General features: G+C 37.6%; 1 protein-coding gene across 1 annotated transcript; it reads right to left on the reverse strand.

Moving 5' to 3' along the window:
* Positions 1 to 3,464: 3,464 nt before the first annotated feature.
* Positions 3,465 to 12,865, reverse strand: LOC139131086 (protein YIPF5-like). The gene is made up of 7 exons (XM_070697037.1): positions 12,684 to 12,865; positions 9,462 to 9,590; positions 7,734 to 7,888; positions 7,053 to 7,087; positions 6,460 to 6,570; positions 5,056 to 5,237; positions 3,465 to 4,523 (listed from the first exon to the last, which is right to left on the reverse strand). Exons 2-7 carry the CDS (start codon positions 9,578 to 9,580, stop codon positions 4,361 to 4,363), a joined length of 765 nt encoding a protein of 254 aa, XP_070553138.1. The 5' UTR covers positions 9,581 to 9,590; positions 12,684 to 12,865; the 3' UTR covers positions 3,465 to 4,360.
* Between the last annotated feature and the right edge of the window lie 90 nt (positions 12,866 to 12,955).

Below are 12,955 nucleotides of genomic sequence, written 5' to 3' on the forward strand. Positions count from 1 at the left end.
TCGACGTACTTTTAATCGTGTTTGAAAATTAATTCTCACTGATATTCCCATTAGTGTTTTCTTTTATGTATATGTCCTAAGATAAGTATGTGCACCTGTTTAATTCTAGTTAGATATCAATTGTTCTGGTGTCCAGCTGTACAAAGCGAACTTATAACCGATGCCAGGTGTTCGTTTTATATAAACTTGCAATTGAACTTGTGACGTGCCGCACCTCAGCAAACGCCTGCCAGGAATCTATCATTTCCACTTTGCTGGCAAGACAAGTCTTTATATACACGCCAAGGCAAGATGTCGATAAAATAATCCTTTTAGATCCATTATGAAATTGATAGCATTTTTATCCATGCTGTGGTGAAATGACTGCATAGAAAGAAACATGCAGAGAACCACCTCTTTTTTGAAGAATATTTTGTACATTTAAACAAGGCTTTTTGACTGGATTGATATTTGCGAATAACGAGGCCACCCTTTTTGTTTTCATATTTCGCATAACCCCCCTCCGAGAAAGGATTGGTTGCTGGTCCACCCCGTCCATACAAGTGAATGCTCCCTAAAACACTTTTTGTCATTTTTTTACAAAACTTGTCGGTCAAAAGGAGATGACACAGTTTATGTTGCTGGAAAGGTGTGATTTTGGGAAAATGAGAGTAAAATTTAATAATAAAATGTGAAAGAAAAGACTCGTGACGTTTCTGCAATTGGGGGGTCAAAGATGTAATAATTAATATTTAGGAGATGTTGGTTCAAGTTTTTAAAGCTCGACAGTGAGAAGCACTTGATTAATTTTATTCTATACTCTTTTATCCTGACAAGCACTTCAGCGATCGAGAAAACTGTACAGTTGTATCTGGCAAAATATTCAGGCATGAACAATCAGAACTGGTTGTCAAGGATCTTAACACGAAATATCAAGCCGTTTGTTTGGATTATTGGACAGAAGTCCACAAAAATAATCGTTGCATTCTTTATGTCATCATTACTTATACTCTTTAAAGTTTGCGCAATTCTCAATAAAGATCTGTTTTGTCAGAAGTTTAAAACAGGGCAATGCCGCACTTACAGCTATCGGAGTATGGGTGTGCATTCAGCTATACCTGCATCGATAAACTCGAAGTATCGTTCTGATGGAATTTTGAAGAGGCTGTGAGCGTATTGGTGATGGGTACTTACACAAAAGAACGCCAAATTAAGTACGCAATTTGTCGTTTAAAACCCTCTCTACGGGACCATACTTCTGTGAACAGCATTTCATAAGAAACAGTATCATATTTTAGTAGCTAACACTAAGCTGTGATACAAGTTCTACGTCTTTGACTTAAGCTACCTATTTAAAGCTGTATAGAATACAAATGCTTCCTCATTGGCAGTCTGAAAAACCAGAATAGCACAAAAACGCTATCTTGGCCGTACTATAAAAGATCTAAAAAATAGTCTTGGTTCGTCTTTAGGGCTTGTAAATCGAAACACCAAGCGGGAGGTTATGTGCAAGGATTTTGGTAAAGTTTTGTGAAACAAAATAACATACATCACTTAAAAAACACAACAATATAAATTTGATCACAACTGTTATTACAGATCATACTGGATTTAAAATAGCCAGCAAATCTATCGTACCAATTTACGATACGAAGCAGACATACCAAACCATAAGATTACAGTTAAAAGTATTTGCATTGTGCTCCTACAAGATGAGTTACCATTTCATTATTTTCCCTCCCTTCAAAAACACCGTCTACTTACGAAGGCAATGATAGCTCAGAAGGAGATGATCAACATGGAGTAAGAGAAGGCAACAATTATGCTGTGCTTACGTATAGCATAATATCGGTGAATGTTTTTGTCCTGATTCTTGGGTTTGTCGGCAACTGTACATTCATGTATGTAACTTTGAAAGTGCCATCGATGATATCTGACGAACCTCATCGATCTGACGAATCTCTTTGTTGCCGACATTCTCTGTCTCGTGTTGGGCAACTCGACCGAGATCGTCGCTTATATCCATTACATTAACATTAAGGTCAGCTATAATATCACTAACCTCATGTACGGCATCAGTGCCATTCCGCAGATTACTGCACTCTTCACCATGACTCTCGTCAGTAATGATAGATACATGGGAATATGCCACCCGCTCCGAGCCAGATACGTTCATATATATATATACATACATATATGGCATTGTGGTTGATGCTGGACACCTTCCCTGTGGCTGTTTATATGCCATAGTTTACGTGGTCACTGGGAACTAAAGAATCACTCTAACCATTGTATTTTCATGAAAATTTTAAACATGATTAGACTGCAAATAAGCCATGCTGTTGTTCTGAATTCATCATCACAAAGACACAAATATAGAGTAAGCAAAGTTACATAACCAATATTGTTCTCAAAATATAATCTTGCAATAATTTAGAGACACATTAACTGTCAGTCTGAGACAAGTAGTTTCTGAGAAGCTTAAAGTAAAGATGGTAAAAATTGTCGCAAAAACTATAATTTAACTATTTTTATAATGATTTGAACAAATTGGGACTAAAATAATGTTTTTACTGCATACCACGATGGCCATCACCATGTCAAACCACAGACGACTGTGTTGACTAGACTGGAAGGTTCACCGCTCGAGGGCGCTCTCTACGCTCCCCCTCTTACAAGGATGGGAACGTTTGAAATCAATTTATCTTTTTCAAAAAGAAGGATGGTAGTGTCCTCAAGCGACGGATCTTTCAGTCTGTGTGTGTACCCGCATATCCTATTGCAAACCTACGAAAGTATGATTTCAGATCAGAATATTCTGGACAAAAGACGACAAAAATTGCCCTATACCACAGTATTGGTGACATCAGAGAGACTAGCACAAAAACTTACATTATTCCCTAGGTCCAGTACATCAAATATCTAGGCCAACAAATATCTAGGCTATCTGACGAGCAGTATTTGAGATTTCTTACCATTTTCACATTTTAATCTCATTTGCGTATCTTCTACTCAGACATAAAAATAAGAAAAGCTCCATCCCGAATATCCCTACACACATTCATACCAATCTACACATACAGATTCAAAGTCAAAACATACAGATATATGGACAGCCAGACACGCTCTTTGATCGAAGAAGCTCCTGGTGTTACATGTACATAAGATAAATTGGAGCCAAACATTTACTTTCCAAAGAATATTGTCATGTGTTTGTATTTAAACACACCGAATGCTCAAACCAAAACTATGTGAACGTGATGTGACATTTATTACAAAAGGCACTGGTAGTTTACTTCAGTGTATAAACTTTTTTTCTGACAAATGTAACATAGCTGCATGTATTTCTACTTCATGCTATTATACAGCTTTTCTTCAGACTGGAGATTCCTGGTACCAGGGATCATGCAGACAACATTTGGAAGTCAAACAGATTCTCTCTGACACTGGTCATTCTGTCATTTCATCAGGAAATACAAATGGTATTTGATTTTCAAAAAGGAGGCTTTAATTTCCAATACAATTAGCACTGGAGGAAAACAATTGGTGAGAACTTTAATAAATCAAACGAAGAAACGATATTTTCAGTATTAAGGTGGAAAGTGCCTCGGGGACAGACATTCACAAACTTTAACAATTCTTTTCTGAACTACCACTTCTGGGGCTCATTTTAAAGCTCTTGGAGTACGAAACATTTTCACCATCTTAGTTTTTCGGAAATGGAAAATTGTCTTTTTCCCCACTGAGTTAACACAGAGTGGCGGCCATTTTGAATTTCAAATATCGGTAAATGTCAGGTAATTTGTTTCACAGGTACCAAACTTGCAAAGTGACCCACGATTTTTAGTCTTGATTTGGTAAAAGAATGGTTGAAAGTTTCACTGAGGAAAGTTTGAGCAAAAATCTTTCATTTTTGTGGCGTTTACTACCTTAAGAGAACCAGTAGTTGAAGGCTGACATGAAAAAGATGTCGAAACCTGTCAATGTAACTCACATAAGCACCGTGCAATGCCATTGAAAAATGAATATAGAGTGGGGGAAGAAAGATATGAGAGTTTGTACTTGCTTATCAATATCTTATTTGCTGTACAAAAAGCACAACATCTTAATTTTATTTTAAAAATAAGACAAATTAGGATACTTTGATCTGCCTTAACTGTGTGTTGACAATCTCCCATCATCTTTTTTGTCATAGTTTAGTATGGTGCAAGAATATTACAGGGACAAAACAAAATACTATCGTTGTGCGATTTGCTATTGTTGCAGTATTCCATGTACATGTATGCCCCTCAGATCACAATCTCTTGGTGAATTTTTCGCCGTTTGTGAAGGGGCATGCAAGGGGTGACAAACATTGAAATGGGGGGTAGGGGTGGCAGAGTTAGAAGACAGTCAGAAGGGCAAAGACTCCATACAGCAAGGCACATGGATATGCTACCAGGAGCTGCTGTTTGTCCATCGCCAGGGCTGTCACAAATAGCTTGGAGGCCGACAGACTACACCAAAGGATGGCGGCCAGTGCAACTGCATTGCCCAATAAACCCCTGTAAAGACAGAATATGAGTAGAGATAGGAGGGTGTTACATTCACAGTAGTCTTATTAGTTAGATAAATCTTCTGCTCAAAGTGTTGGGAATTTTCTCAGTGTGTGATCTTAAGTGACCCACACCAACCCAGGATATGTTGTGAGACAGTGGTTAAGGCTGTTACAGGCTGGGGCCCCTAACAAGTACATTGTCTTTTTCTCTCCTAAGAATGTTAAAATGCTTGTATAGTCTAAACCTTGCCAACACAACACATATGATATGCAATGTTGCTGATGATGAGGAGTTACTAGTCTTGACTGAAATTCAGTTGCTAACGATAGTGCTGGACATAACAAAAATTCATTGACAGGTTGAAAGCTGGCTATTTCAATATGATTTTTTGAGTTATAAATAGAAACTATAAATAATTGCAAACATATCAAAGATTAAAACTAATTAAGCTTTTGCAGAAGGGTCTGGGAATCTCGGAGAGCAAAGTATTTGACTTTAAAACTATAGAGGGTGTATTAGACATGACATGATCACTTACTGCAATGAGAATAGTATTGCGAACGTTGAGAGAAACACCATGGGTAAGAGACAGTATCCCAGGACACTGATGATACAACTGATGGAGACGCCGGTCAGACTCATCATGTTGAGTAGCATCCACACTGCAACACAGCCAACTCCGCCTATGCCATAAATATAACCAAAATGAACTTTTCCCGCCTGAAAGAAAAAAACAATAAATGTTGTTTCTATCTGTTCAGTGCAGGAAAATTCTACGTTGATGTTATGACAATGATTTCTGCACAGTACAACCAGAAAAACAACAAGAAATATTTAAACCAGAAAAGCAAGAATGACAAAAGTAATTAAGGTCTGAAACTTTAGGTACTGGAGAACTTTAGCAACATGCATAGCATAGCCCCCCTTAGTTTGACCATAGACGGTCTTCCTCCCCTCTACTGACGGTCTTCCTCCCCTCTACTGTCTATGGTTTGAGCAGGTCTGTTTATATGTAACAGTTCATAAACAATGACAGGAAATGACTCAAGTCAGGGGAGTAAGCCTGTTTCAAGCCTGTTTCAGAATTTACCTTATTTGCACATTTTTGACACTGATGTGTTCATTTGAACAAATTCACATCTCAACCCCTACATCTACCTGTACACCAAATACTGAGACGGTAGCTTTGGCGGTATGGGAGCCTTTGCGTGTGACGGACATACATCTGCACATACCCACAAATATACAGACATTAGACTCATCATATAAGCTCTTTTTGGTATTTATATATAAAACCAAATATGAGCTAAAAATATGAATAAAAATTATGCTATAACCTTATCAATGATACTTTTATAATGCCATATTTTAAACAGGTTTGTTTTTCTCAGAGGACATACATGACCTTCTTTTATCCTGATATGTGCGTTCAGTGCAGCAAGGGGTGGACCTTTAGATCTGAAGAAGACGTGTTGTCAACAGTGGAAAAATTATCTGTGGCATGGAAATTATTGAAAAAAATTCTTTCTGGCTGTCAGAAAAAGGCTACATGTTTCTAAACTTAAGGTAGAAATGTTCAGAAATATGAACATTTTTGAAGATGCTTGTAGGTGTTTTGGGAAAGGGTGGGGAACGATAGCAATTCTATTGCTCTATAGTATTACGATTGATACAGCATCATCATACTACAAGGAATTTTGGTAACTTTTCCTTGCTCACTGCCCAATCATGCCCTTTGTCACCAACTGACCAAAAAAATCCTTCTGATGATTGAAATGTGACCAGTTATTCACACTGAATAGCTACTGATGGTACATGTACAAACTGGTCAGCTTTCATTGAGTGCATTCTGAAATGTTAGAAAAATGGTTTTATAATAAAATACATTAACCCCGAGAATGATCTCGAAGATGGGGAACATGCCGCTGTTTTGAAAACTTACCAGAAGTAGTGATGCGCCAAACATGATAGCAAAGACAAGTGGTCCGGCTATGTCAGAATCATGAATCACAGCAGGGTCTGTCTCTCGAAACGGATTCATCACCGAAAGTGTCTGAAAAAGTTGGCAAAGGATTTACAGCACTATTATTAGCAGTGAACATCGACCAGTTTTGCAGAAAACGTGATTTAAGACATCACCGTCAGCTCTTTGAATGTTGAGTGATTTAAAACTTTGGATTTTTTTATCATTTGTATTAAATGATTACAAAGATTATAAAAACACTTCTCATCATGGGTTACCCTGTAACTGAAATTTATGTCCAGTAAATACACAGACAAAAACTTCCATATGTTCCAAATGATACACAACAACGAGATCAGCATTGGCATTGAAAGTTATATGTAGTTAATTAATCCCCTAACAGGCTCCATATACATGTACAAACCATAGAAATAAATACCACTTGGGAGAAAGAAGATTGAATAATACTGTGATGTTGCCTTTGTAATTTTCTGATGTCAAGCACGTTTCATGTTCATGCAAAAACCACACATGTATACATTTCAGTTGTGATAAAATAAAGTTTCGATTACCTTTTGATAAATATGTTCAAAGTTGATACCAAGCTCTGAAAAGCAACAGAAAAACATGATTGAAATATGAATCGCAGTGAACTGCCCCTTGACTGAAATATGAAACTTTTCAATTATGCACATCATATTCATTCTCGCAAGCCAGAGCATAATTTCCGCTCCGCTGACCTATGCAAAAATCTTAATGAATAGCGCTAAGCTGTTGCAGTAAAGAGGTGCATGGTTTATGACAGTGATCAGATTACATGAAAATTCAAGACAATTTCACGTTATACTTCATGAAAAAATTGTGCCAATAGCTCTATAGCTACTATAGATGTTGATAGTCTATAAATACAAGGAAAGAAAAAGAAAGATCTTTTATAAATGTAACGTATGAAATTAAAAACAATTAGTAAATGTCATATTTTCATCCTTTATCAACTTCTTCAAGTGAGGCTCTAATGTTATCATAGAAAACAGAGACATTGCTAAGGAAAACAGCTGACTTTCAGAATTTTCTGAAAATTTGTGAGGCCAAGCTAACATCCATTCATGAATATCTGTAGAATATACTTACAGGGAAAATTTTGAGGGTTTTTTAATATCTGACTTTAATGGTAAGCCCATGCACAGTCCCTTTATCTGGCAGAGGGACCGTGGCCCATGTGCACTGCAGCACATTTGATACTTTCAACTGACCTTCTAAGAGCGGTGGTTCATCTTCAAAACTTTCTGTGTATGTGTCTTGCTGTGCGTTGGCATCTGGTGTCATGATTTGTCCCATGTACGGGCTTTGTTGCATTGGTGGCTGCACTCCGTAACCCTGCTGTGCATAACCATATGTCCCATACTGACTGCAGGGAAAAAAACATCAAATATATGAACCTACATTTACATTATATTATATTCCATTTCAAGTTGTTTGGGAGATTGTACTTTGAATTGCGTAAATTATGGCATACAGGAACCATTTCTTACAGAAGTCATTAAAAATCAGTATACAAACCAGGTGCAATCACCGTGGCACATGACAAAGTATAACAAGCCCTATCACTGTGGGCCCAGGTCTCTGAAGATGACCCTGCTTATACCGTACATGCATCTTAGCAAGCCAAGCCAGTGGAAAAAAACAGTAGGCATTTTCAGGGGTCTCCATGTAGTCAAGTTCAGTACAATACAATCATGCCGAACTGTTTTCCGCCAACTTGCTCTTAGAGTAACAGATATGGCAGTGATAGGGTTAAGACACATGTCACTTCCATTATACCTCTCAAACATAGTGAAACACGCCTGAAAGTGATGACCTGAGGGTTTGAGCTGCTGCTGGCTTACATGTACCCTTTAGCAGATATGAACTGAAAATGCTCCTGTGTTTCAGTAGTATATTGCAGTTTTCTGCATTGAAATTATGATCAACATCATGAATTGTCTTCACCATAGATTAATTCCAAAAATTGTTGAGTCGACAAATATGTAATTACCTGAAACGAAAATACTTGATTTCTTTGACTCCTGTCATTGTATCACCACTCTACAAATGGTAAGTGTAATTGCCTTATGGCAAATCCTTCAAGCTAGTCTACCAAACTGTGATAGCTCGTTAAATATACAAATTATAGATTACATGTAGCTGATGTGAAATGTAAAATGTCCTTCACTACTGTTATATATCTTCGTCATCAACTTACATAACACTTTCATCAATTCTGGTCAAGTTTCTCAAGTTATCACTTATTTTGAAAAGTTCATAAAATACATTGCAACTAGCAACTTGCTTTATTCAAGTCCTTCAGGTTTATGTGCCTAATTTTGGAATGTTTGTTCAAAGTGCAACTTAATACAATATTATTATTTCATATCCATAGTAAGTTTCAAAACAGTTAATCAAAATTTTTCTAAAAGCATGATTCTCATTTGACTGGAAGGCCCACCGTACAAGGGACTTAGCGTGCCCTTGTGCAAAGGACCTTCAAGTCAAGTTTCTAATACTTTGAAGGCAATTCATCTGAGCCATACACATACTGTACATTGAAACAAGCAGCTACAGAGATGCTGTCATCAAATGGACAAAGTCGGCCATTTTTCATGAATTTTGTTTGATACGAGATACTACTTACATTGTTTGACATGTTGACAGATACTGAATAAATGGGTGATCATGCACATATATGACCCCGGTTTTAGACAAATTAAATGAAATCATCCCGTAAATGAATTAATGGTCATGACCATTTATTCATTGTTGTGATGGTTTCATGTATCGTGTCTAAAACCGGGGTCGAATATATGCATGGTCACCCATTCATTCAGTATCTTTCAACATGTCAAACAATATAAGTAATATCTCGTATCAAACGGTCGACTTAGTCCCTTTAACGGTGTAAAATCACCAAGGCTTGTACAGAAAAACATGTAGTAGTCACTTACTTATCGACATATTCATCAGTGCCACTCATGTCATAGCCACTCTGCTGTTGAGGTTCTTCAAAGTCATAGTTGGTCTGGAAGAAGCCCTCTTGGTCAATACCTTGTCCATACCCTGACATGATAACAGTTCTGTGAAAAACGACAACACATAAACACTGCTGTGATATTGCAAATGAGCTTTTACCTGTAAGTGTAACATCAGTGCCTTTTTTATCTGTAATTACATGTACCTCCTGCATGGTGAACACAACTTACATGTAAATCTAGAAACTTTATTATTATTCATGTAGCTCTGTCTCATGACACATTTTCAATGTATTACAAATATTATTTTAACTTCCGATGTTCTGAGTTGTTTGTCACATTCTAGTGATTTTAAACTGGGGCAACATTCTGTTTACGTGGCTGCAGTTTGTGTGCTTTGAGAGGATGGAAATAAACAAAAATATCTTTTCAAGCTTTTGCCTGATATCCTTTGCAAGTGACATTCAGTGCTTGTGTTTGTTGTTTAAGTGCATGTATATTTTTGCCTACCCTTTCTTGTAATTTTTAAAAAAAATATCTTGCCAAATCTAACCAATCAAGCAATACAATGTACTGGCTACTGTCAACAGAAATTTTGACAAATTTTGGGTAATTGATACTCTTCTTTTCAACAATAATCTTTTATGTGTTATTTTTAAAAGCTATATTGATTGTAGCACATTAATGTTAGGCCCATGACATCAAGTTCATACATGTATTTCACCATAAGGTCAAGTTGGTTATCACCAGTGAAACACAGCATCTCCCATGTGCTTAAATTGACAAAAAATGAACATTTGAAGTACCCTGAAAACATAGATACTGTAAGCATGGACTGAAGCTGCTATGTCATACCAAGCCAAGTAGGAAAAATACTCTACATTTTTGGTCAAAACCGCTTTTTACTGACTTGGATGGGGAAGTGATACTGTCTAGCACGAAAAAGGTTAAAAAACACAGCTATTCTGATACACAGTATCACAAACACTATTTAAATGATGGTGATATGAACACCATATTTAAGTATATGTTTATGCATGATCCTTTCTACTTTCTACTTCCATCACATTCCAAAAACATTTCTGGGAGCCGCCATTACCAGCTTCCCAGAAACACGTTCAATGTTTTTGGAACACGATCAACGTGTTTGAACAAATACCAAACCCCATAAAAGACAAGGTTAGTGTAGTATAGTGTTTAGTTTTCTGTAGTCATAAATCGGTACGACCAAATGCAGTAAATATGTGGGATTTCACATCAAAATGCCACGTCATGTGTGACAAGCTTATTTTGAACGCTACAAGGCCTTCAGCATTGTAGCACTACTGGTGAGCGAGGTCCCAAAAACCAAAACTCACTGACTGCCTCACCATAGAACTACATTGGGAGGGTCCTATAGCCTTTCAAGCCATTCTGATAAAGTTATGTAACGTAACTGGTCATTTCGCACCAAGTCATTTTGGCCCAAGTTGTTTCAGCCTCTCGATTTCCAGCCCCAACTCATTTCGGCACCACAATCCAAGATGTTTCGGCATCCTTCTTTCAATTTTTTTCAAACTATTTAGTAACTGACTGACCAATCATATTCGTAAGCGTGACCTTAGCCTTCTTTAATGTGTATTTTGTGTGACTTTTGCCGTGCTGTTTCGGCACTGCTTTCAAACTTTTGCAATGTCGGCAGCTATTGCTATCGATAAACTTGTGTCACACATTTGCAAATGATATGAAGTTTTTTCTTACAGTCTCTTTGGGCGACATTTTTTATTTTTGTGTTTCTCATCTCCGGACCGACCGTAAATTTCAGCTCCGACATGAAAATAAAAAAAAACTTTTTTCATTTGCGCCGCCTCTGAGGCGATCATCCTAGCAACAGCACCACCATCATCAAATTGTGAGATTGCAGCGACTCAGACTGAAAGGACAGAGAGCACAGAACACTGAACTGAAAGACAAGAAACTGAAGTGACTGAATGGACAGAACATTGAACTGAAACAAATACAGGGGGTTTTTTTTGGTACTTGTTTTTGTTTTCATTGCAACCGCCCACCCTGCCCAAGTATTCCTCTGAAGATGAGAAACAAAAAAATAAAAGGGTCACCCTTTCCATGTTCTCACAAAGAGTAAAGCATGTACGTGAATGTTTAATTAATACCTGACACTATACTTCTCAGTACTTTGATTTGTAACAATATTACGCTCCAGCACTAGTTCCCACAGGTAGCCTTGAGCAGTGCTAAAATGTATTAGGTCGCGGTGCCAAAATGACTTGGGGCCTGAAATTGGGAGGCCGAAACATTTTGGGCTGAAATGTCTAGATACCATATGTATGTGCTGGTTGGTTTTTTTTGGTTTAAGTCAGATGCCTACTGTTGTATCGAAAGCCATATCATGGTTGAGTCACTGTCCCTTTTACAAGGACAGACCATGTCCGTGATAGCATTGGAGGTAAATCTCTGGTGGTAGCGTCTAGCACTGCCGATCTCCAGAGTCCAGGAAACGTGTTCCCTTTACAAATGTTTGACCCCTCTTTGCATATGTCACGAAAGTGCCCATCCAAATTCATCATACGGTCAAAGCGATGCTATGAGAATTCAAAACTCACGCCTAGTGTTTGCAAATGGCTGCATCATCAGTAATCCCCCTATTGTTCGCCCACGGTCCTGTAACTTCCCATTTAAATCTAACCCTAACCCTAACCCTAACCCTAACCATTGGAAATACATATAAACAAACAAACAAACAAATAAATAAATAAACTGCTCTTTATTGACAAATACAAACAAAACAGCTTTTCGCTGTTATTTTATTAAAAATAACAAATACACAAACACGAATACTTACACACAAACAAAACACAGACACACATAAACAAGGAGGAAGAGCTCCCTGTGCTGGGATTAGGAGTGGAGACGTCCAGGTATTTGCATATGGGCGCTGTCAAAAATATACACAAACAGAATTCCGCCAAATCCAAACTTACAATGACTGATGCAAGTGCGTAATTTAATTGTGGATCTTGTTCTGAAATTATGATATGACAGCAGAACCATGGAGGTAGCAGAGAGCATACTTATAGTCATGCTTGCGAAAATGTTGACACTCAGACCGTTAGTGTGACGGAAGTCAATCCACGTCAACAACGCAACCGTCACACCTGAGAGGAGAGTTTCAGTAGCCAGGTTGTTTCTCACACTCACCTTTTTCAAGCGAAATGGCGTATTCCGGAATGATGAAGACTTCCACTCCAATATTTGTTTTCCGAAGTCAGATGTTCCCCTTTAAATGTTTAATCGTAAATTGTCAAGGCAGTCCATACCGATACCCAAGATTTCTTCGCATACGGTGAGATAGCGGAAATGGTTGACACGCATGTGCGAAGACACGTTACACCACTCCCCAGAATTACGAGAAAATGAAAGGTTATTTTATTTTACATATGTTGAATGCTTTTGCTCACTCCTATGAATAC

The sequence above is a fragment of the Ptychodera flava genome, chromosome 4, assembly GCF_041260155.1.
Source record: "Ptychodera flava strain L36383 chromosome 4, AS_Pfla_20210202, whole genome shotgun sequence".
Lineage (NCBI taxonomy): Eukaryota > Metazoa > Hemichordata > Enteropneusta > Ptychoderidae > Ptychodera > Ptychodera flava.